The sequence below is a fragment of the Mixophyes fleayi genome, chromosome 11 (assembly GCF_038048845.1).
Source record: "Mixophyes fleayi isolate aMixFle1 chromosome 11, aMixFle1.hap1, whole genome shotgun sequence".
Taxonomy (NCBI): Eukaryota; Metazoa; Chordata; class Amphibia; order Anura; family Limnodynastidae; genus Mixophyes; species Mixophyes fleayi.
In genome coordinates, this window is record NC_134412.1 from 81,182,089 (window position 1) to 81,206,163 (window position 24,075).

The 24,075-nt window shown below is 41.1% G+C and overlaps 1 protein-coding gene across 2 annotated transcripts in view; it reads right to left on the reverse strand.

The window, feature by feature from the left end:
- PRDM2 (PR/SET domain 2) overlaps positions 1-24,075 on the reverse strand; it is an 84,230-nt gene that overhangs the window by 46,299 nt on the left and 13,856 nt on the right. Inside the window, exons 2-5 of one of the 2 annotated variants that reach the window (XM_075189924.1) lie at positions 22,695-22,765; positions 17,890-18,007; positions 14,970-15,073; positions 2,277-2,429 (exon numbers count right to left, since the gene is read on the reverse strand). In XM_075189924.1, the coding sequence (XP_075046025.1) occupies positions 2,277-2,429; positions 14,970-15,073; positions 17,890-18,007; positions 22,695-22,703 (384 nt within the window). In that variant the 5' untranslated portion in view covers positions 22,704-22,765. The remainder of the gene's footprint in view (positions 1-2,276; positions 2,430-14,969; positions 15,074-17,889; positions 18,008-22,694; positions 22,766-24,075) is intronic. The other variant, XM_075189925.1, reaches the window with a different exon arrangement.

Here is a 24,075-nt window from a genome sequence, read left to right on the forward strand (position 1 = left end):
ATAGAACAGAAAGTCCTATGTAAGAAGACCCACATAATATACTTAAGAAATTCTATATATTCTTTAAATTAAATATCTGTGTGCCTTCAGAGGTTCAGCATTGACTATACATTAGGCATTCATTGAGGCTTACGTAGTGGGCACAAGCGCCAATAATTTTCAATAGAACAGAGGGAGTTTAAACCTTGTAAGGTGTCCCACCAATGCCCAAGAAACTAAAGTTAGAGACATTTGTGGCATGGTTTGCATATCATTTCAGTTGTGCTGTCCTATGCAAAATAATGGGAGTGGCTAAGTAAATAGCAGAGCCCACAATCAATGGAGACTTGTAACTCAAGCTGGCACCCGGCTGGCCACTTCTCTGAACAGTTGTTACAATATCATAGATCATAAACACATTGAAAATAATTGCCAGCATTGAAAATAATTTTCCAGAATGCAATAAAGCCCCAAATTGGCCAGCATATAATACATTTTAGTCTAACATATATAATACAACTCCAAAATGGTCAACCTATTTTTTTTTATTTTTTTTTACTGAAAGCCCAGAACATGCTTTCTTCACCCAAGTGCCCGAAAAAAGTGTAAAAACCAAAAACACACACAGATACAGTTTCAGACCCTCCTCTAAAGAGGAAAGACCCCTGTATTCCGACCCCCAGAGTCAAAAGGACCCTTAGGGTAGCAGGAAAGGCTAGGGGGGGGGCCACCTTTTGTCTAGGATTCTGGCATAGCTTCCCCCGTAGCACCAAATCTTCTGCCTCCCTCCCCCCCAGAAGGGGAAGCCTTGGAGGGTTAAGGGACCACACCACCTCCCCTAGATCAGTGGGGATGGGACCCATAAGGGCTGCTGCAACTCTTTAAATCCGTGAAAAGACTGTAAAGAGAGATTGAATAAAATTTCAGGCGCCCTTGGGTCACTTCTCCAGGGGCAAAATGTTCTGAGCTTTCAAGCTACCGGCTTTCTGGCATCAGTAGAAGCTTTCCCATGGCCCTTTCATGGGGATTGGTAACCCCATACTCAGATAGGTACTCACTTGATCTTAGCCAAGAGGCTAAGAAGTGACCTATGACACAGGCAAGTCGATCATCATTCTAAAGACATGAAACGGGATCACGTTGACTAAAAAGTTCCTCTTTTGACTCATGTGTCCACAGAATATTGTTTCAGAACCCCTGAAGATCATCCAGGTGCATTTTGGGAAATGTGTGCAATCTCATTAGTTTCCACCTTGGTACTCTACCAAAGGATATCATTTTGCCTATGGAGTCATGGACACAGACCATAGCACAGGTAAGAGAAGCCTGCACATCTCATTCTAAAGTTCTTTGTGATTTCATGGACTTGCTACTTGAAATTCTTGGCAGGATCATTACCTCTGGCATGACTTAACATTAAACCAACCTGTCTCCATTTGGACAACTTATGACATTGTAAAAATGGCCAACTGCTTTTCAGGCTTAACGTTTTTTTCCCCAGAAATTACTTTTTATTGTGGCATGATGTACCACTAGAAAGGCAAACATTATAGGGTCAATCCTGACTTTTCATGAAAGTGGTCCAATAGGTGACCATAAAGATCCCATTATTCCTGTGTAGTTTACTAGGGGAGCAACAACCTTTCCACAACTGAATGCATTCCCGATTGCCGAGGACACCAAAAAATGAAAGCAGCACCAAACTGCTGATGTAACTAGTCCGGAATGAATCAGAATGTGCTAAAATTAGTATGCATCTGGTGGAGAGCTGACCCCCACCCTTGGAGGGCATCGTTTGAACTGGCCAATGACCTGCATTACACTGGACTGTCCTGAAGCCTGAACCTATGGAAGCATGCCAACTCTACTGTTTTCAATGTAACACCAGCAGGAGCTCTGGGGCCAACATTCAGTCTTTTTGACCACAGACTTCAGGACTGAATGACAGTTTGCTGGATCCAGGGCGCCTGCGTATGTAATCGGCTGTACTTATTTTATTGAATTGTTACTCTGCTACTTTTTGCTTTTAAACCGGATTGTGAGTTGGAACCACACTATTTGAAGTGGAAAATCTTCATTGAATAGCGACTAGACGTACATAACACTATATGGAAATTCCCTGTACATATAAAAGTTAAAACAAGTATTGTTCAATCCTGTGTTAAGAATCCTAAGCAGGCTGTGACTCAATCTATTCCCCAAATTACCAAAGCGACAGGTGATCAACGTGCATTCCGAGCAAGCGATCAGATATTAATTAGTAATACAATATCAAAAATAAAATGTTCACACCATACCTTCAATGTCTTATAGTATATAGCCCTGTTGATCTCTAGAGGGCAGAGATTCTGTTCCTTTGCCGAGCGAGCCCAGTTTACATAACGCAACCAGTTGGCTTTCTGTGGATCTGTTGCATCAACGCACATCCAGCCCAGATTGGGGTAATACACCTAAAACACAATAGTACATTGTTGAGCGTTTGCTGTAACACATAAAAGTACAGAGCAGTTCTGTTTGTCGGACTTTCAGGAGCTGGTGATAACATTTAGCATGGGTTTAATAATTGTGCAGATGGCAGCTTCAAAGTGGCACAAGCACACAATACATATCAAAAAGCAATCCTTACCAATGTAAAACAAAATTACAAAACAATGTAATAAAGTCTATAAAATACAGAAACATATGCCTCATCTGTACGAATGATCTTAGGCCCCTTCCAGCACAGTAATTCCACAGGCAACCACTAAACACCATTGGGTTTGAGGAGGCCATGGCTCTGGGCACTTTTTTATATTAAGTTTCTACAAAATCGGTGGCTAATTCTGCCATTGGCTGCGCTGGCTGCTTCCCCTTATTGTAATCTACAGTTGAATTCAATGAATTATTAACAAATACACTGGTTACTTGTCAATGTCATTTTTAAATGGGATCTGGATGTATATTGGTCCGCCATGTATACTAGTCAAATGGATGCTTGACTGTATACTGGTGAATTGGGATTGTACAACTTCGTGGTCTCCAGGGCTTTGCACAACATATCATTTAAGAAGGGCTCCAAGATGCATGCTAGTACGGTTGAAGTGCAAAGGGGTATGGCTTTTAAGTGCCATGTGGTGCAAATGTTCTACTCCCCCTGTACACTTTAAATCTACCCATGCGCCCACATAAGCACTGTTAGCCTCAGGAATATTTTCCTAGAGAGTGACTTGATCTGATCTGCCCATTATACAGCCTCTATTAATTGTTTTTGTTTAATAAAAAGCAAAGGGAAGTTTTTATTTATTATCTTTATTTAAAATTTATGTGTATATCCTCTTGAAAAACACTTAGGGCTAGATTTACTAAGCTGCGGGTTTGAGAAAGTGGGGATGTTGCCTATGGCAACCAATCAGATTCTAGCTGTCATTCTGTAGAATGTACTAAATAAATGAAAGCTAGAATCTGATTGGTTGCTATAGGCAACATCCCCACTTTTTCAAACCTGCAGCTTAGTAAATCTAGCCCTTAGTATATACGTGTGTTTGGATGATATCACCATTCACCAGTCCTTTAGACAAAGAAGCGATATGTCTGGTATTAAGCCCCAATCCTCCAATTCGGGTTCTCCAGTTTCCTTCTGGAACCATGCATATACAGTGGTTTTGGAAAAAAACTCAAAACAATCATAATACATAATAATTATTAAAAGATTATCTGAAAAAGACTTGAACATAAGCAAGCAATGCAGCCAGGCAATGGGTGAAGGTAGCGGCACTGGATTGTATAGATAGGGATATTACCAGTAGGTAGAGAAAGATAAGGATTCCACCTTAAAGAGCTCTAGTTAGGCCACATCTGGAGTACTGCGTTCATTTCTGTAGACCATATCTCCAGAGTGGTATTAACAAACTAGAAAAAGAAAGAAGAGGAACTAGATGGTGCATGGTCTTTTAATACAAAAAAAGTTTTTTTCTTTTTCTCATTCATACCATAAATGTCCCTTTCAGCAATCATAGGAGAGAACCATTATCCAACTCCTGACTACACCTTGCTGTGGATGCTCTAACAATTATTCTTGGACCTACACCAGTTTACTCCATGTAAAATACAATGTAAACACTGGCTTTCTTATATGAAAATGGACATACAAGTCCGTACACCATTCTGTATTTCTTCTGAGTAATCTGACTTACACAGAAAGACAGAATTATACACAAATTACTACCGAGCAATGACTGAAATGCAACGGATACAGTGAAGGCCATTTACGAAGCACAAATCGTCCACTTGTTGTGCCCCTAGATATGTGCCAATGTATCTAGATTTTCGGCGCGCGGGTTTGCAGAGGAGCAGAAGTTTGGTCAGAGTTAAGGCGTTTCTATTGAAGTCCGACGCAGCTGCACCGATGGGTCTCATTTGGTGGACCCTTGGAGAAATTAGATTTCCGTTTGTGGAGTGAGATTACAGAAAGGACATTTTTGTTGCCATTATTTGCCAGGAAGAAGGACGCACAGACATTTCCATTAAGGACAGTTTTGCATCAGCTCGGAGCTGGCGGCCTTTGAATCTCATCTTTTACTTTAAATGAAACTGGTTTTGCAACTCCATATTGCACTTCAGTGGAGAAGAGCAGATCAAGGCTCACTCCAACCAACTCCAGTTTACCACACACAGTTTCCACATGTATTGAGGACAGCCGTGATGTTCCCTCACATTCCGTATTAAGACCATCAACAAGGCTAAAGCAAGTAGAGTTTATTCTAATGAAAGGGGTACTAGTAGAGAGGTAGGAGCTCTGACTTTGATGTAACCTTTAGACGCGCGCCTCTGGAGACTTTAACGCCTCTATGAATACTAGGGGCTAGATTTACTAAACTGCAGGTTTGGAAAAGTGTAGATGTTGCCTATAGCAACCAATCAGATTCTAGCTGTCATTTATTTAGTGCATTCTACAAAATGACAGCTAGAATTTCATTGGTTGCTATAGGCAACACCTCCACTTTTTCAAACCTGTAGTTTAGTAAATATACCCCTAGGTGTACTTTACGTGAAACCAGTTTGTGAAGGTACACAGGCACCTTGGGCGGACCGCCCAGGTGCACCAGGGCAAATCCAAGGCATTTTGTGGTGTGCTTCGTAAATTACCTCCAGTGAGTCTGCAAAGTACAATCCTCCCCTCTTTATAATACCATCTTAAAACACAGAAGGAAACTGGATTTATAGCAAAGATGGTATAATAAAAAGCATGTCAGAAATAACACATCTTAATGTACTTTTGTGCAGAGAATCTAGCTGATGGTAAGTGGGTGTGGAGGTCATCCCAAACAATGTGGCTATCTTTTTCTTTAATTATGCATTATAGTGTATGGCTGCACCTTTTGCTTAATGAGAAATCATCTTTTAGGAGTATAGATTAAATGGGAGAACACAGAGGATATAAGAGAAATCTTTAAATACACATGAAGGCACTTAGCGTTCGTGTTTCAGTGCAAGAGGCCAAGTATTGACAAAGTGGTTTTACTGCAAAGCAGCTGTCCGTATTTAGCAACACTAGCCAGGCAATGTTCTGCTCCACGTCACCTGCTGTATCGCTCTAGTAAAGCCTACAACTCCCCAACACCATACCAACAACAGCTGGAGCCATCACACAGGCTGGAGATATCACTATTTTGTAACTAATACAGTCGTCAGCCTGGCGGCGACTTCTATAATGCTTCTCTCATTGATAAAAACTTAGTAGACTCAACGGACAACAGATGTTGTTGATACCCCTTCCCTCGGTAATTCATCACCACTGTCGCCTCTCCTCCTAAATTGTGCAGCACAATCTATCTAGCTCCAGTGCCCCTCAGTATAGAATAACATTCTGCTTTCGTCTCTGCACTAATGAAAAAGTAAGTAGAGCTTAGCAGAATCCAGGTGATAATTCAAGTCTAAATCAGAAGGACAAAGGAACTAGTGAGATTGCACTGACCGACTGAGGACGCAGCCAATCTCCACCATTCCCTGTATATCAGAAAGATGCCACCTCATTGTAAATGTACTCACCAGGATTTTGGCATCATCCAAAAGCGCAGGACCACAGCATTGTGCTACCGTCACCACCACACCTGGCTGCAGCCTAGCAGATAAGTCCGTTCTCCATGTGCTTTCTCAGTATACCAACACTTCCACCCCTAGTCCCCCCACATGGATGATATATGTATTATAGTATCCACAGACCCCAGGTAACAAGTTCATATACAGTAAGTGCACACACTACAACACACATCTTTAATGTGGTTAAACTGGATTCAACATTTCAAGCTCATTTCATCAGTTGGGCAAATTAACCTCTGGCATTTAACAACAACAACACAGAATATTAAGGCCACATAAGGGCATATTTATTTAGTCATAAACCATGTGGCAATGTCTTTTTTTAGTATGCTTTAGGCATTTTAAAGCAACACACTTATCCAACAAAAGCCTAATGCAGGATATACAGATACGGTCTGCAGTAGGCCAAGTATCACATTAAACTGCAGTTCCCGTAATTTTCAATAGGGACTGTGGACTGGGCCAACTTAATAAGCTGCAGATGGCATTAGTCGTTCTACCCTATGGAGAGAGCATCGCAGGAGAGGGATCGTCAGACTTTATCCTCTCCCCATGTGCGGTAAAGACTCCGGGGGGTAAATGTATCAAGCTGAGAGTTTTCCGACGGGTGTAAAAAGCCAATCTGATTCTAGCTATCATTTGTTTAGTACATTCTACAAAATTATAGATAGAATCTGATTGGTTGCTATAGACAACATCTCCACTTTTCAAACCTGCCGGAGAACACTCAGCTTGATACATTTACCCCCAGGTCTGAACACAGAGGAGTTCGTTATGGAAATTCATCACCAGGACAGCCTATCGGATGCGCTCTTCTTGTATGATTGTTTTTAAGAAATGGCCACGTTGCATCATCCCTTATCATTGCGAGAAGGGATGACACTTAACGGGGTGGGGGGGACGCGGCAATTAATAAAAAGGGCCCCATAACGAGTTGAATTAATGCAATAAAAACAAAATGGAAAAAAGCAACATCAGTAACATTCAGTGAAATCTTTCATTTGAAATCAATAAATGTATCTAATCAGTTAACCCATTTAGGCAGTATGTCAGTATGTAAAGCATATTTCAGCCCCATTTCTGTAATCATAGTATTAGCTACAAAATGCTCACACTTATTATAATCACTAATCAGATCATCCTGCTATATTAGCTGTGGAGTCACCTAACCAAATTGCAATCTATGTGGTAGATTTAGTAAGCTCGTCATAAGTAAACTTTCACCAAAAGGAAATTCCTTTTGTGTTTTCGCCAAATAATTAGCTAAAATATTCGACATATTAGAACAGCCGCTGAATCGGTCTCTTCTTCTTAAGTGAGAGGATGTCCCTAAAAAAAATTAGGGACTTTCTGAAGTCAAAATAGCAGGAACAGGCAGAAAACAAAAAGATAACACTGTAAGCATGTGAGCGCTTCATTCTTTAAATTAATCAAATGCCCATAAATCTAGGAAAAAGCAAGGTATTCCATGGAAGAGATTGTTTATTTATATACGCTAGGACCCACTTTAGAGGTGCTTTGTAATTTGCAGTTCGCTTACATATACAGATAAAGCAATACTAATTCAGACAGACCGCTCAATCTAGCGCCTTACAAAGTAAGGATGCAATCTTGCAATCCAACTGCACTCCGCTAACCATGTTACTACGTTACAATGCAGCACAGTTAGAAATTGGCTCATAAAAAGGCACTAGATGGCGTCATCTAGAAATGCGCAAAGTTTAATCGAAATTTAAAAGACAGATTGAGCCTTGCAGTGGAACAGGCTGTTTCACGAAGGTGCAAAATTTCAACAGTACATTTCTGCTTTTGCAAATTTGAATTTTGCATAATTTATAATATGTAAAATGAGCTGGGACGATGGTCAGTTAATTCTGCTCTGTGGTGTTGTTGGGGGGGAAGTATTTGGAATAAAGATAGGACTAGCAAAGCATTGCAAGACTAATAAATACAGTAGCTGAAAATGTTACAATTGAATTGATCTTGATTTGGCATACCAGAAGTAATATTACTAGTACTGGCTATTCATTTCTATTGTCCAATGGCGACTGCAGCTAACACACCATCTGATCACTGAGAATTGCTCTGTCCTGTTGGACTAAGTAATGCTGTTACACAATCTTATAATAAAGGTGTCTGTCGACAGCCTAGGCACAGTTCCAGAGTACAGCAGCTGAAATTCATACAATTTATTTGGTATTATATGTTGTATGTACCATAAAAAAATACTACTGGTATCTATTTATTTTAAGCCCATACTTGAGAGGAGTGGGTAGCCCTAACATAGATACTGTATGTGACAATTACTCTGTCAGGTAGCACTTACTGATTCTCATTCTCAGACAGCATGTATACAGCGTTCAGAAATTATAGTACATCCTCGACATAGCTACACCACAACTATATCTATCTAGCCTTGATGAGATATATGAGGAGGAAAATATTCAAGCTAAAATGTACCACACAAGTTCTGTGGAAGAAGCTGACTTGTGCATCGGTGGTGTGTTACAATATTGCAGGGAAAAGATAGAATACCCTCAATGTTGTGTTCCTGTTAACACAAATTCAGCGGCCCCCAGCAGAAACAACTGATCAAAAAAGTAACACATGTTCTTTTGTTGCTAATGTGAAGAAGCTGTGCTTTCTCAGAAATAGATTTGTATGGCATATTTATGCCTTAAAGCTTCAAACCATATTTGATCCTTAACTTTTTTTGCAAGCCCACCTCTACCTCCTCAACCGGTCTCTCTCCACTGGCACATTTCCATCCTTCTTTTAAAATGCACTCATCTCACCAATTCTAAAGAGTGACCATCTCTCCACCCAGCCTCTCGCTCTCCAACTACCGCCCCATTTCTCCACTTTGCCTCCAAACAGGGGCGGATCTAGAAAAATGCTGTACCCGGGGCAAGATAGGGGGAGGCGATTTAGGCCCCGCCCCTTTCTAACATCTTAGGCTGCTGACGGCTGCACACTATGTGCAGGTCCGTCCAGCCGTGACAGGCAGGGACAGTGTGCTGCCCGGCTGCTCTGATTGTGTTTTAAACAGTCAGAGCAGCGGGGCAGCACACTCTCCCTGCCTGTCACGGCTGGACGGACCTGCACATACTGTGCAGCCGTCGGCAGCAAGTGTCTGCTAGGGGGGGGGCGATCGCCCCCCCCCCCCCCCCCTGGATCCGCCACTGCCTCCAAACTACTTCAGCGACTTGTGTACAACTACCATTGTCGCTTTCTCTCCTCTCACTCAATTCTCTACTCTCTGTATTAGGCTTCTGCCCCGAACATTCCACAGAAACTGCTCTCACAAAAGTGATCAATGATCTACTTATTGCAAAGTCTAGAGGTATATTTACTAATATTTAACTATATTGCTTTCATTTTTTAAAATGGCAAATGTATTAAAAGCAAAGCCCATTGCGTCTTGTCTTTAATAAAATTGCTGTTTTAAAAACAATGACAGCAAAGCGCAGAGAATTGGCAGTTTCTCCATTCTCATTCTCCTGGATACCTCTTCTGCTTTGGACGTTGTTGATCTCCCTCTTCTCCTACACAACCTTACGCTCCATTGGTTTTGGCAACACAGTTCTTTCCCGATTCACTTCATACCCACTGAACCACTCCTTTAGTGTCACTACCTCTGGCACATCCTCCCCTCCACTCCCACTATTTGTTGGGGTCCCACAAGGCTCTGTTCATGTCCCTCTACTTTTTCCACTGTTCAACTCATCTCTTGGGGAACTAATTCACTCATTCAGTCCTCCGGTATCATCTCCACGCTGACAACACCCAAATATACATCTCCTTCCCTGATCTCTCCCCTTCCGTACCATCTCGTGTAGCCAACGGTTTCTCTGCTATCTCTACATCGATGTTCCAACACTACCTAACACTCAACATGCCCCAAACAGAACAAATCATCTGCCCTCCTCCCAGAGTCACGACCTCCCCTCACATCTCCCTCACCATCAATAACGCCACAATTTTCCAAGTCTCCCAAGTCTGTTGCCTTTGTGTTGTGGTGGCAATAATTCTCCCAATTCAATATCCCAAAAACAGACATCCTCCCTTGTTGCTGTAACATACAGAGATGTTACATGTGCCCCTGCTCAATACAATTCTACCTGGTGAGATAATGATACATTACTCTTGCAATACCTGCTGCCAGTGATGATAAAGGCAATGATGAATCAGCTAGCCTTAGGATTTCATTTAATAGTTCTGGTTGATAAATCTGAGTCAAGTAATAGTTATATAAATTAAATCTTAGTTGACTGGGGCAGGGAAGATTAAATATTAATGGAATTAATAGCATGGTCTCAATTTTTCTGCATGAATATTGCTACAATTTTACAATGCACAGGCTTTATGAATTTAGCGCTAGTGTTCGTCTGCAAATTCATTAGTAAAGGCTGCTTTATATACACTATTATAGTATGGGTTTATACCAACTATATTGTTTATATAGTGTACAGTATACCCTTTATTTTATTGCTGCATGCAAGATCTGCTCTTACTTATCTATCCTCGTGCCTGTTAAATGTTACATACAAGAAATTACCATTGCATACGTTGAAATGGAGCTCTCCATCATAGGTTGTTTTAAGGTGACACAGTGCTCCACAGGACAGTGGGGAAACAGAGCGTGCATAAGACTGGTACATACACGGTAGACAAAAAAAATGCAGATGTGAAAAACAGAGGGCAGATCTTACAATCTAGTGGGAAAAGTGCACAGCTGAGACAAGACGAGCGAGCGTGGCTCAGTGTGGAGGTTGGGATAGTTGTGTGATTGTAGCAGTGTTAGTAGTATAGGTGGGAGTAGGATAAGATCTAGTGGGTACTCCTTAAGTGGGGAGCAGCATGGGTGAAGTCTGGTAGTCGGGAGTTAGCAGTGGTTACGAGAGACGGTGAGATGAAACACAGGTCGGATACAAGAGGGTGTGAGGGAGAGAATTTCGAGAGGAGTTTTGAGATGTATGAAGGGGTGGTGTTGAGGGCTTTGTAGGTGAGGACTAGCAATTTTAATTGGATTCTGGAGTAAATGGATTTGAGATCTGGATATAGGGATTTGGTGGTGCAGCAGCAAGAAGGATAGATCAGTCTTGCAGCGGCAGTATCATGTATTAAAGCGTGGCTAGATGGTTGTGGGGAACAGATAAGTAGGAGGCTGCGGTAGTGATGAGAATGGACAAATGTTTTGGTATCTTAGGTAAAAAAAAGAAGGGGCATCATGTATCAAAATTTCAAAGCTGGTGGCGACAAAGAGACTGAATGTGAAGATTAAATAAGCAACAGCAAACCATGGAGAACTTATGTGGCATCTAATTCAAGATGAAAATCATTCGGTTGTAGAACCTTGAGATTCAGGAACAGAAGACGCACAACTCGGTTGATTAAGCCTTCAGGTATCCACCTGCGGTTCCAACTGGGTGATAACACAGCCGACGGTACAAGACCAATTTCCTGGCTCAAATTTGGACAACAATTTGTCACATATGTAAAAACCCATGAATTCCAGTGCAGACAAACATGGCATCACACATTGGCCCATCCTGAGCAAGCGAAACTGCCTCTCCGATCTCTAATGCCACTTCCAAGGACAAGGGGCACCTCTAGACAAGGGGCACCTCTAGACAAGGGGCACCTCTAGACAAAGGGCCAGGTTCATTACACAAATGCCTTCTGAAAGCAGCAGTTAGTGTGACAGAGCATTTATAGCACGTTCCACGTGAGCGATGATGCAGAACATCACCAATAAGACATCTAGGTGGACGGCGTTTTGTGCGGAACAATTAAGAGTACATTTTGCAGGAGACTTATTCAAAATTCTGCAGATTGAGACAAATATTTTTCTAAGCGGTTTTGAACATTTCTCCAGTGTCATCCAAGATGGTAGTACCTTATTGTCACTGGTTTTATACTAGCGCACTTTTTACTTAGATACTTCCACTAGACAAGTTTTATTGTAATAACATACTAATTAAATAGAACACGTTTAGTAATTGTGATACATTTTCTTTAATAAAAAAAAAGTGAAGCAGAAATATTGTACTTTAGGAATTTAATGGAATTCAGCCTTGGGAAGGAAAAATATAACATTATACATAGAATCTAACTGACAAACCCATACTGAATACTAATACCTCCAGTTGTATTCTGTTTGATCTGCAAAGAGACTGCAACAAAGGACAGCTCCTAATTAAGGACCAGAAACCGTGTGAACTTTGTGTCTGCGGGATACTGTTCCAAGGCTCTCTCTGTATTAGGTGTCCTATTTTATATCAGACATTTATCTGCGAGCACTTCCATTCTGGATGTTAAAAGTACAAATTACATTTGAGGCTTTAACATGACCTTGTGTCAGAAATAAGAATTCATACTGTGAATTCCTGGAGGTAAATCTGAAAATCAAATGATGTCTGTATGTGTGAGGATTTAATTTTTGGAAATGAAAGATGGTGTAAATGACTTATTTGTCCTCTATACGACACGCACTGTGCATGCAGAACTTCTACAGCAGTGATAGACCGCCGAATGATAACGCAGTCCCTAGGTCATGATGAGAAGAGTGAAACAATGGCTTCTTTTCCAGAATTTGGCACATTTCTAATTTGCTGTAAATTCTCTCATAGCGATCAAAGAATATAATCTCCATCTCCATATTATAATGCACCAAACCAATGACTACAGCCTGAGTAGGCTTTTCCTTTACTTAGCTACACATTTCTAATACAGTCTTATATATATATATATATATATATATATATATATATATATATATATATATATATATATATATATATATATATATATATATACACACACACACACATTTTCAAAATACATAAAAAAGCCTAAAGCCTCGATAAAAATGTGACCCCACTAAACGGTGGCTCAGTGGTTAGCACCTCTGCCTCACAGCACTGGGGTCATGAGTTCGATTTCCGACCATGGCCTTATCTGTGTAGAGTTTGTATGTTCTCCCTGTGTTTGCGTGGGTTTCCTCCGGGTGCTCCGGTTTCCTCCCACACTCCAAAAACATACTAGTAGGTTAATTGGCTGCTATCAAACCCTAGTCTCTTTTTCTCTCTCTCTCTCTGTGCATGTTAGGGAATTTAGACTGTAAGCTCCAATGGGGCAGGGACTGATGTGAGCGAGTTCTCTGTACAGCTCTGCGGAATCAGTGGCGCTATATAAATAAATGGTGATGATGATGATGATGATGATGATGATAATAAAGGTCTAAATGTCTTTGGAGCATCATTAATTTAGCAAATGACCAGAGAACAACCAGTCACCTAATTTTTATTGTACTGAAAGTTGGGGTGTGAATGAAGGTGGAAATCATACAGAAGATAGTATTTCAGTCAAAATCATTATAAGGTTCTTGACCGAGAGCTGCCGTGATATTTTATCTCATAGTGGTACGCACTCTATTTCTTTTGTCATAAATTGCAATAAAAACAGAAATAAAGACTTGATAGCAAAAAAGGTTTAACTATTTTCAACAAACAGGTAAATTGACTTAAATTTTTTTTATTTTTTTTTTAAAACAAACTCCTCCTCTTTAGGCGTGTAGCAGCAGCTTGTTTACTACAGGACAGAATACACAGTGCTGTACCAGAATGTATCAGTGTTCAATAAGGAGATGCATTCACAAGAAATATAACGGTTTCCATCCAGGTGCAGTTAACGGGCGTTAAATTGCAGTTGGAACGCGGAGACTGCAGACTGCCTGGGTCCCTTCAGAGATCCCCATTTGAACAGCACCGTGTAACGTTTCTTTTATCCGCTGGCCAGACTAGAACGCGGCTTGTAGTATTTTGGTCAGGCCAGCATTTAAAGAAAACGTCAGTGGTTCCTATAGAGATGAATACATTTGAAGAGGAGATCCATTTACTGCCGAGACGTGGGACTGGACGAGAGCCACAAATAAATTTCTAGGGACTAAATATCCTATGGAGGAGAGAAAGGACTGCAAACCTCATCCTTCTATCCAACAAACATACAACATGTCGTATGACAGTTATAAAAGCAAAGCAAAAAAAAGACTGATGACAACTTCCTATGAAATTTTCAATGCTGAAAGGATTATAAAAATCCCCTCTTGGAACCAGGAATAAAAAGGAGATACTGTTTTTACAAAGTTAGATCCCACAATGAGCCGCTCCAGATGGTGATATTCAATAAGACCGTAAACCAGACTGAAGGGATTATAGGAACCAACATCCAAATTGTAAATTTTGTGATGGATCCTTTTAAAGAAAAGGACCAGTTGTGACGTTAAAGGGAATATCTCTTAATTAAGGTAGTGGGATAAAGAAGGAGGTAGAAAGATGGACAGTTAGTTTAAGAGGTAAACCAACACTACAACAATAGTTTTTAATTCATCACAGATTTCTATTCATGTAGTGACACTAAGAAGACATTAATACGCTCATTTGGCAGAAAGTCCCCAGTGTAATATGTGCCACAAAGTGCAGTATCAAGGTCATCTTCATCATTTTATTACTTAGCGGATTACCCACCTCACTGTGATCACACATTAAGCGTTCAACAGGAAACGATAAACGTCATAAATGTACGTTATCAGTGACATCACAAGCAGTGGCGGATCGCCCCACTAGCAGCACAAGCATAAATTTTAATTTGCCAAGACCCGACCGAAGGGGGCGGGGTCAATCAGAACCAGGGGTGTGGTCAACCGAGACCAGGCAATCAGAATGAAGGGAGCCGTGACTATGCTAAATCGCCCCCCCCCCCCCCCCTAAAAATAAAGTCTAGGTCCACCCCTGATTACAAGGAGACCAAAATGCAGACGCTTGTCTTGGTGAAACGATGGTAGCATTGTCCATGTGTTCCTATCTGTGCCAAAGACGTGGTCACACGAAACAAACCGAAAGCGGTCTTACCTCCCACATGTAGACATTGTTCTTCACTTGAGAACGCTTCTTCTTCTCGCCAACAAAAGGTCCAAACTTCTTTCCTTTAGGAAGCGGCTTTCTGGCCCAGATACCTAAAACATTAATGAAATGACATAACATTTTTGTTTTTAATGTTCAGCCCGCTATTATGAATGGCTTAATGCACTGTAATAAATATTCCACTACCGAGCAGGGGATAGGGTTCCAAAGGCAGATCAGAGAGTACTTACTGCGATTTCCTTTCAGCTTTCATTACATATAAAAGAAATGATAGGGAGAGATACCACTTCCCTTACGGGGCTAACATTAATGGGATTTATCATGGTCACAGTGGACTATCCCATCCACACATTATTATTTTTCCCTTAACTTGGCCATAACATATTACTAATGGTAAATCCAAAAATCTAATTTTGGAAATGAAAGAAGATGTAAATGACTCATTTGCCCTCTATACTACAACCTCAGTTCATTGGTAATATATACGACCACGCTTCAAGTTATCACTCTCCTCTTCACGCACCAAGTGTACATATAGGCCATCACGTAATCTGTTTTAATGAGAATATTCTGTGTGTGAAACAGAAGCACTAAATAAAGATGACCCACATTATTTTTGGAAAGCTAATGAAGACTCTGAATTAATTAGTTTAAAATAAAAATAAATAAATAGATGTTAATGCATAAAATGCTACAATATATTTCTTTAGTATTTACTGTGTGGGACAAAATGGAAGTCTTTAAGTATCAGTTGCCACTTTAAAACTAATGATACGATCATTCAATCTTCATCGAATTAGTAAAGATCAACGTGACGCGTGTGATCTGACCAACAACATCAAACGTAGATGGCCAAATTGAACATTAGTTAATTTTAATTGGAATTGTTTAAATCAGGCCTGTCCAACCTGCGGCCCTCCAGGTGTTGTGAAACTACACGCCCCATGCTTTGCCAATAGACAACCTGTTGATAGCTGGAAGGGCATGCTGGGTCTTTTAGTTTCACAACATCTGGAGGGCCGCAGGTCGGACAGGCCTGGTTTAAATCAAAAAGAATCAGACTGAAGTGTGTTTGGGTTGTAATTGTACTATTAACCTCTGACCATTCCTAAAGCCTTCTACATTGTGCATGGACTGCAAATGTGTTTCTGCTCAGTCAGATCAAAATTGTAATATGTATGAAGCATTCTTTTTTTTTTTTTAATTTACAATCCGATGACCGGAATTAAAATTTCTTGAATGCAACATTGTAGATCAGTTGTTTAATGATGTGTTTGTACAGAAATGCAATATTTCCTTAAAAGACAAAAATACAAGTGGGTGGCCAGGTTACTTTATTTTGTACCACCCAATTCTTCCACAATGTAATACAATAAAATCATTTACTAATACCCCAGTGATTTACTAAGAAATGCATACCCTCTGCATCAGCGTAATTGTCCACATTCAGTCATTTTAAAACCTCCCTCATTCCCACGCTAGTACTTCAGTGGGGTCCATATCTGTTCAATGCAACTGGGTCTCACTACTTACAATAATTTATGACCCCGAGCAGTCACAGCCTCTGAAAATAAGTAGCAGGAGGCTCATAAGTAGGGTGTAGACATTTAGAACTGTTAGCATCGTTCTGATTGGATGGCAGGCAACGCCACTCTACCAATTAGGAGTACGCTGTAATTTCTAAGCACGCATTGGGGCCTTCTCGCCTCTTGCACTCACAAATTGCTATGCAGACTAGCCACTAGAGGTCCCCATTAGTTGCAAGAAGCGACTCATGAGACACTACTGTCTAGTAGTGGGTGTTTCAGGTGAAATACGAGTGTTTCAAGGTGGGAGCCCCACCAAAGTATTAGTGGCTTCTAACAGGAGCATCATCACTTTGATCACAAAAGTGCCTGGTCGGTAATGAATATTCATTTCAATATCTGCCCACCAGTGGTAACGCACCCCTCTGTACATCTCTGTAAGAGGGGGGAAATAACGGATTATGTGTGGGCACCGTTCTGCCCTCACCCCCTCTCCCAACAAAGATCCTGTCTGGCACAATGGAAAAGAAAAAAGAGACAGCAGGAGGTGGGTGGAACAACAGCCTGGACTCAGGTCATTTAAGTACAGCAGAGCTTTCTGCACAGTTAAGACGTGGGTCATTTAAATGCAGCAGAGCGGAGTCAGGTCATTTAGTGTGATTGGACAAATAACACCGTCACTTTGCAAATTACAATCCTGACGTTCGAGTAATCATTTGTAAACAAGGCAATTACAATAAACAATATTGCTTCTAGAACATATATTTCCATAAAACAAACGGCTGGGAATAAAATACATAAGAACATTTAAAGAAGACATCAACCAATAACTTCGAGAACAACATTCTAACTTCTAGTATAGTATAAATAAATCCAACATTCCGCATCAGGCCAATCATTAATTTGTAGAATATTAGTATACAAGTAGTAAAGGCTCATCATCATCATAGAGTCTTCATCTTCTACTTGTCCTGAAGTACAGCAATGCTTTTATTTTATTTTCCACTTCCTAGCCTTTTAAAATGCAGACTGCAACCATCTGGGCTTATTCATAAATGACAGGACTTTGACAGGTCACTAAACCATCCCAGCCAGCGCACTGGAATAAACAGCACAGCTATTCCCGACACGTCAAATCACACATTGGGTGTTTTGAAGTATTGGGTCAATGAATTACATCCGTGCAGCGCTTGAGCTGGAACGCGTCCATCAGTATTACGGCCGTGCATTTAGTTTTACCCAGTACAGAAACAAAAAGGGTTCAAACAAAATGTTGGGTGAGGGAGAAATTAATATTTTGTTTGTAAAAAAAAAAAATATAGTGCCACACACAATTGCCATGAATTAGGATGACTTATTTAGTACCACTAAAAGTCACTTACCCAGTCGCAACGTATCCACAGCAGAGGGGTAAAGCATCACTTCCTCAGGAAGCCCCCTAAGAACATGCTCAGGCACATCAGCCAATACCTCAGCGGCTTGTGAACATTTCACTGCATCCTACAAGTATGAACACAACAGAAGGATTAACAGTGTGAGGCACAAACATCATCACCCCATGCTAAATGTATCCAAACCAGCTGTTTGCAAACAATTAAATGTTTTTGTTACAGTGCAATGTAAACCTCATTGATTCACATGAAAATGATGTACCTAGAGAGCTTAAATTCTACTGTCCCAGGAGAAGACCACTCGTGTCAAGAGAACTGACTAGAGGGCTACTGCCATCACCAGTCTTCTCGATGTATACAGAGTGTAATGCAATGATAGCAATATCTCCCGTTGCCCTCACGGTTTATTAACATGCTTGTCCCAACTTAATTTCTGCCAGCGGTTTACTCCTGGCACATGGGAGATTTTTTTGTGCATCAGTTTTCATTAGTGTCCCTCCCACTAACACTCTCTGATTATTAGTCACTAACCAGTATCTATACCAGTGGTTCCCAAACTGTGTGCCACGGCTCCCTGGGGCGCCACAGCGATCTCACAGGGGTGCCACGGCCAGGGCCGGTGGTAAGCAAGGCGTGGGGGGGTACTTGGTAATTATTTTGGCTTAGGGGTGCCTTGAATAAATTATTGAGGCTCTAGGGGTGCCTCGAACTGAGAAAGTTTGGGATCCACTGATCTATACACATAAACAGTACACTGTAGCTTTTTTTATAGGATGTGTGGCATCATAGAGGTGTGCAAAATTCTAGAATGCCCTTATGTTTTCAGTTAAACTCTAGATGTGGGTCAGATATTTTGGCCCCTTACAATGAAGTCTTGAGTGATATTCCTGACAATCTTACTTGCACAGCTGTGATCTTTACAAATCACAGCCCCAAAGTCTGCACTTCCCCAAGTGCCAAAATGGCTATGGAAAGCAGTACAAATGCTTACTTGGCTTTAAATAGTGAAAAATAAAACACTTTAAAATCAGTCTTAGAGGGGGATTTTAGAACACTGCAATTTTCACACCAGCGGTCTTAAGCCATGATTCGCTCGTGCAACATAACATACAAATCAACTGTAGATGAGGTCACACCAAAAAGACTGTGAAAGTGTTGCATGCTGGGGGAAGATGTGACTAGAGAGCGGAACAGCGTTTCAGATTTTATCTGCATGTTAAGCTGTCTTAACCCATCATGCGTTGGAATATCATGGCATATGGTTGCTTGGCGGAAAATCATCCAAAATCAGATTAATGCTGCCTGGAGAATTTATCGCTGAGTGAAAGTCATCGGAAAGGGCTTCTTTCAAGAGGGTCAGTATTGCCAAAACCAGTTCCTTATCGGTGCCAGCGTACACTGATTAGTAAAAGAAACATTCTAAATAGGCAACTAAAACTGTTTCACATTATCCTTGCAGTGAGAGAAAGAAAGTGAGGAACTGATTTTCAAGAACATGCGACTATAAGGGGCTCTCAGTTTTGCCAATTAAAAAGAATATTCCTGTTTTTAAAATATCAATGTACATTCCACACCCACATTTAGAGCAGGGTCAAATTAACTTCTGAATGAATCTTTGATTATTTTATTATCAAGTAAATACAGGAGAGCAAAAGACCAGAACCCTGTCTTTGTAGCAGTTAATCACTTGTCTGGTTTACAATCACAGTTTTACACTGTACATTAACAAGTCAAATCAAAAAGACACTAAGGGCTAGATTTACTAAGCTGCGGGTTTGAAAAAGTGGGGATGTTGCCTATAGCAACCAATCAGATTCTAGCTTTCATTTATTTAGTACCTTCTACAAAATGATAGCTAGAATCTGATTGGTTGCTATAGGCAACATCCCCACTTTTTCAAACCTGCAGCTTAGTAAATCTAGCCCCTAGGCTGAATACCCATTGGCGCTTAAAGGCTTCGCTTGACTATCTGACCCAAAATATAAAACATGAAGATACATGTAAAATAACACTCACTCTACTCTACTCTATACAACCATGCCAATGTGCGTTTCTACTTGTGTTAGCTGCTGCCCACAACAACAACAGCAAAAAAAAAAAAAATACCGCAATGCAGCTTGTTCCATGCCAGTGTGTTAAAAGAAGGTTACTGTATTTGAAAAAGCCCAAAGAGCTCTATGGGATAGCATTGTGTACACACCCACTATAGGTTAACACAAGCAGTTCAACCACTGCTGTCATATACTTTTCTCATTCATATCAATGGCACATTCATTCCTATGGTCCATTAACTTAAATTAGAAACTGCATTGAAATGAAGAGACATGAACAGAGGTGCACAGGACTGGTAATTTGGGACTCGCCTCACTACCAGCGAATCAAAAGCAGCCAGAACAGAATCCTGGAAACAGCTAGTGATTAGCGAAGTGGCCATTGACACTACCGGCCGTATGATTGAAGTCTTACAGCAGAATAAGAAAACAAAACGGAGCAATTTGTGTAGTTTCTTACACTTTTCTTTTTATTATTATTTTAAATTTCCGGTGGATCAAGATCCATCATTGTTTTCAGTTTCTGCCCCATTTCTCCCACATAGGGCAGCACGGTGGCTAAGTGGTTAGCACTTCTGCCTCACATAACCCGGGTCATGAGTTTGATTCCCGACCATGGCCTTATCTGTGTGGAGTTTGTATGGGTTTCCTCCGAGTGCTCCAGTTTCCTCCCACACTCCAAAAACATACTATTAGGTTAATTGGCTGCTAACAAATTGACCCTAGTCTGAGTGTCTGTCTCTGTGTGTGTTATGGAATTTAGACTGTAAGCCCCAATGGGGCAGGGACTGATGTGAGTTCTCTGTACAGCGCTGCGGAATCAGTGGCGCTATATAAATAAATGATGATGATGATGGAGCCACCCTGTGGGACATTTATTGCACAATATTAGGTATACAACTTTTGATATAGCAAACATGAAGGTACTCTTAATTTTGTAAAGTTGCCTTCATTGGGGAGAAGCAAAAAAAATTTTTGTATTCACAGTAATTCCGTGGCGGCACCAACATTCTCTCCCATGTTGTCTTTGAGTAACTTCCCAAGCTGTACCTGAAACATATAAACAGGCAATATGGGTGGGAATATTGGACTGCCATGGAGTACCTCAAGGAAATGAAAGTACCTTACTAACTCCATGGCAGCCATGCAAGGACGCACCCAAGCAATACATGAAAATGAGACCGTGCTCAAGCAACATCAACATGGACAGTGCCAAGGGACACATTTTTTTATTGAATAACTTCTTGAAGACTTTTCTTCCAAAATTCAGCAGATGTCATGCCCAGAAGAAAATGTCTGGTAAAGGTGTGAATGGATGACCACCCTGCTGTTTTACAAAGATCGTCTGCTATTGCCTGAGCCCCTGTGCCAAGGAGGTTCATCCATAGTCATGCTTCTGGCAAAATGGGTGATCGTGACTAGTGAAACCTCACATGGGAAGTCAATCCCTTCCTTTTCTTATACTATCAATGGTTTTGAGTAGCCGTTAATTTTATATTGTACAGCCTTATACAGGGTATCAGCTCGTACCTGGAAACCGAGGCCACAGCCACACCAGACTTGACCATAGTACCCAAGAAATTGTCCCATCCATGGGGTCTTTCAGTGGTCCTCTGTTCCCTAATGACCATCAATTTTAGGCATATAACCTCACTGTGAAGCCTCTTTATCCTGAAAAGGATACATACAATAAAGTCTCTTGTGATTAGGCCGACATCTGTCCAGCTGTTCTCATTCTTTATTAATGAGATCTTTAACCCTGTGCACTTGGAACTCTCTGCTTTTATGCTAATGACCCTCAAAAAAATCTTGGGAGAGAGGAAGGAAGTGATGTATACTCAATCCCAATGGTTCTATTAATATGTGTGAGGAGGACATTCACAACTTCAATGTTAAATGACATGGGATCTTCTCCAATTTGCCCTGACACACTGTCAGATGAGCCTTCGAGATCACTGAGAGAACCTAATGACCTCCAGGCAGACGTACCAGGCCTAACATCCTCCAGATACACACTTGCCTGTGGTGTGTATCTCTTAAGCCTGTGCATGACATATAAATCCTTCTTTGTGCCAATTTGTCCTTCATTGCTTTCATCATTCCAGAAACTAATTCCGCAAACTCATCAGGGGGCTGACCAGTGAGCCTTTTGGGCTGAAGAAGTGTCTGCAAGAAAGCCCAATCACAATACTCAGATAAAGTTTTGTCAAATGCTCCGCAAACACAGTGATGGGACTTGCTGCTTCTCTTCCTATCTATGTAACGAGCTTACCTGGACTGGGTGCTCTTGAGCTTTTTGGGGGTGGGCTCAGACTCCATAACAGCAGAATATTCTATAGACCGTACTCCTGAAGGGTGCAGGGAACAGTAATAAGTACTGAGGATTCGTTGTGCTGTTTTATGAGCTAGGCTGGTCTATGTTCTCTGAATTAGAAGTGATGTCACACCTATGACCTCAGAACCTGGAAATAAATATGTCACACCAAGGAGAAGGCCCAGAAGCCAGGCCCAGCATTTACTGCACCACTGTAACAAATAGTGTCCTCAGTGGAGCCATCCATGCTCCCGTTTGCAGTTCTGGAGGTGCAAGTCCCAATAGAGGAAAAACAAACTTCTACACTTTTCCTGTTTTCCTTTTAATTTACTTTTAATGTGCAGGTGCTCTTATACTCCATAGGCAATACCTTGCTGTCAGCAGAACATTTACGAAGGATAGATCTTACACATGGCCGTTCTTACACTCACCTGATTCATTTTGAAGTGTTGATGGCTTGTACAAAGATGCACATCACAAATACACTCTGCTTACATGTACCCTGGAAGATAAAAAAAATAAAAATAAATAAACCCTGTAAACTCGAGATTCACTACTTTTAGCTTGTAAAAATAATGCAACTTCACAATAATACATTAAACTTCCCCTTAATATATACTTGTATAAGGTCTGGGACAGTGTAGTGTTTTTTCCACCCTTGCAGAGTCTTTCTACAGCAAAAGAGGGCAAAAAGGACAAAACGGCTGCCCCTCTTATCCCAATCACGCAAGGTGGCAGGGAGGACCCATTTCACGCAAGGTGGCAGGGAGGACCCATTTCACGCAAGGTGGCAGGGAGGACCCATTTCACGCAAGGTGGCAGGGAGGACCCATTTCACGCAAGGTGGCAGGGAGGACCCATTTCACGCAAGGTGGCAGGGAGGACAAATGTTAGGCAAAGTGGGAAAGGGTTAGGGAAGAAAATAACTTTTTTTTTTTTTACACTCTCATAGCTGCCAATATATTAAAATATTCACTCTGCTGCTGAGCCAGTGCATTTATGCAGATTAAACACGACACTGCTCGACGGAAAGTGGATCACTGGAATCTATGTTATATTTCCTCAATTTTTGTAATATTGTACTTTTTGCATTGCAAATAATACTTAACATATGTCATGGTGCATTTGGTTATAGGGACAAATCCTTGAAACAAGGGGCAAGTGCGTATTGTTTGATTTTGCAATGTGTCATCACAATCCACCCCTGCTGCGCAAAGCCACAATTCTCACCATCATTTACAGCGAATTGTGTCATCACAGCTCTGCCCACTTTGCAGAAGATTTGGTGGGATCCAGGAGAGTGGCTAAGCCTTTGGGGAGTCCCCCCCCAGCCATTCTGGGAGATTGGGCAAGTATGCTTTCAAACCTGTGATGTTCCTGGAAGTGAGGGATAGCCTGCAACTATACCTTTTCTTTCCCCCATTTATTTTTTCAAATTTGGGACACCATTAAGCGTGAGGGGATCTAACACTATTAGCTCTAGTGGTATCTGTGAGCAGTTTATACAAATCTTGGTGTCAAGGGAGATCCAAGAAGAAAATTGTATAGACAGCCTTTGCACAACTCTGGTAGGAAGATCCATATGGAGGTCTGACTAGTTGCTCTGTCATTTGTGGGAAACATTCTAGACAGCCTATCTGGGGTATAGTACCACCTATAGTACAGCTTGTATGCAGTTTCTTTAATAAGTGTGGATATTGAGCAATTGGCAATCCCCTCTCTGACCTCCTCCCAGCAAGACTCATCCGGAGGGGGTCCCAGATCTCTCTCCCATTCAAGTTCATGGCGTCCTGGGGTGTCAAAGGATATCTC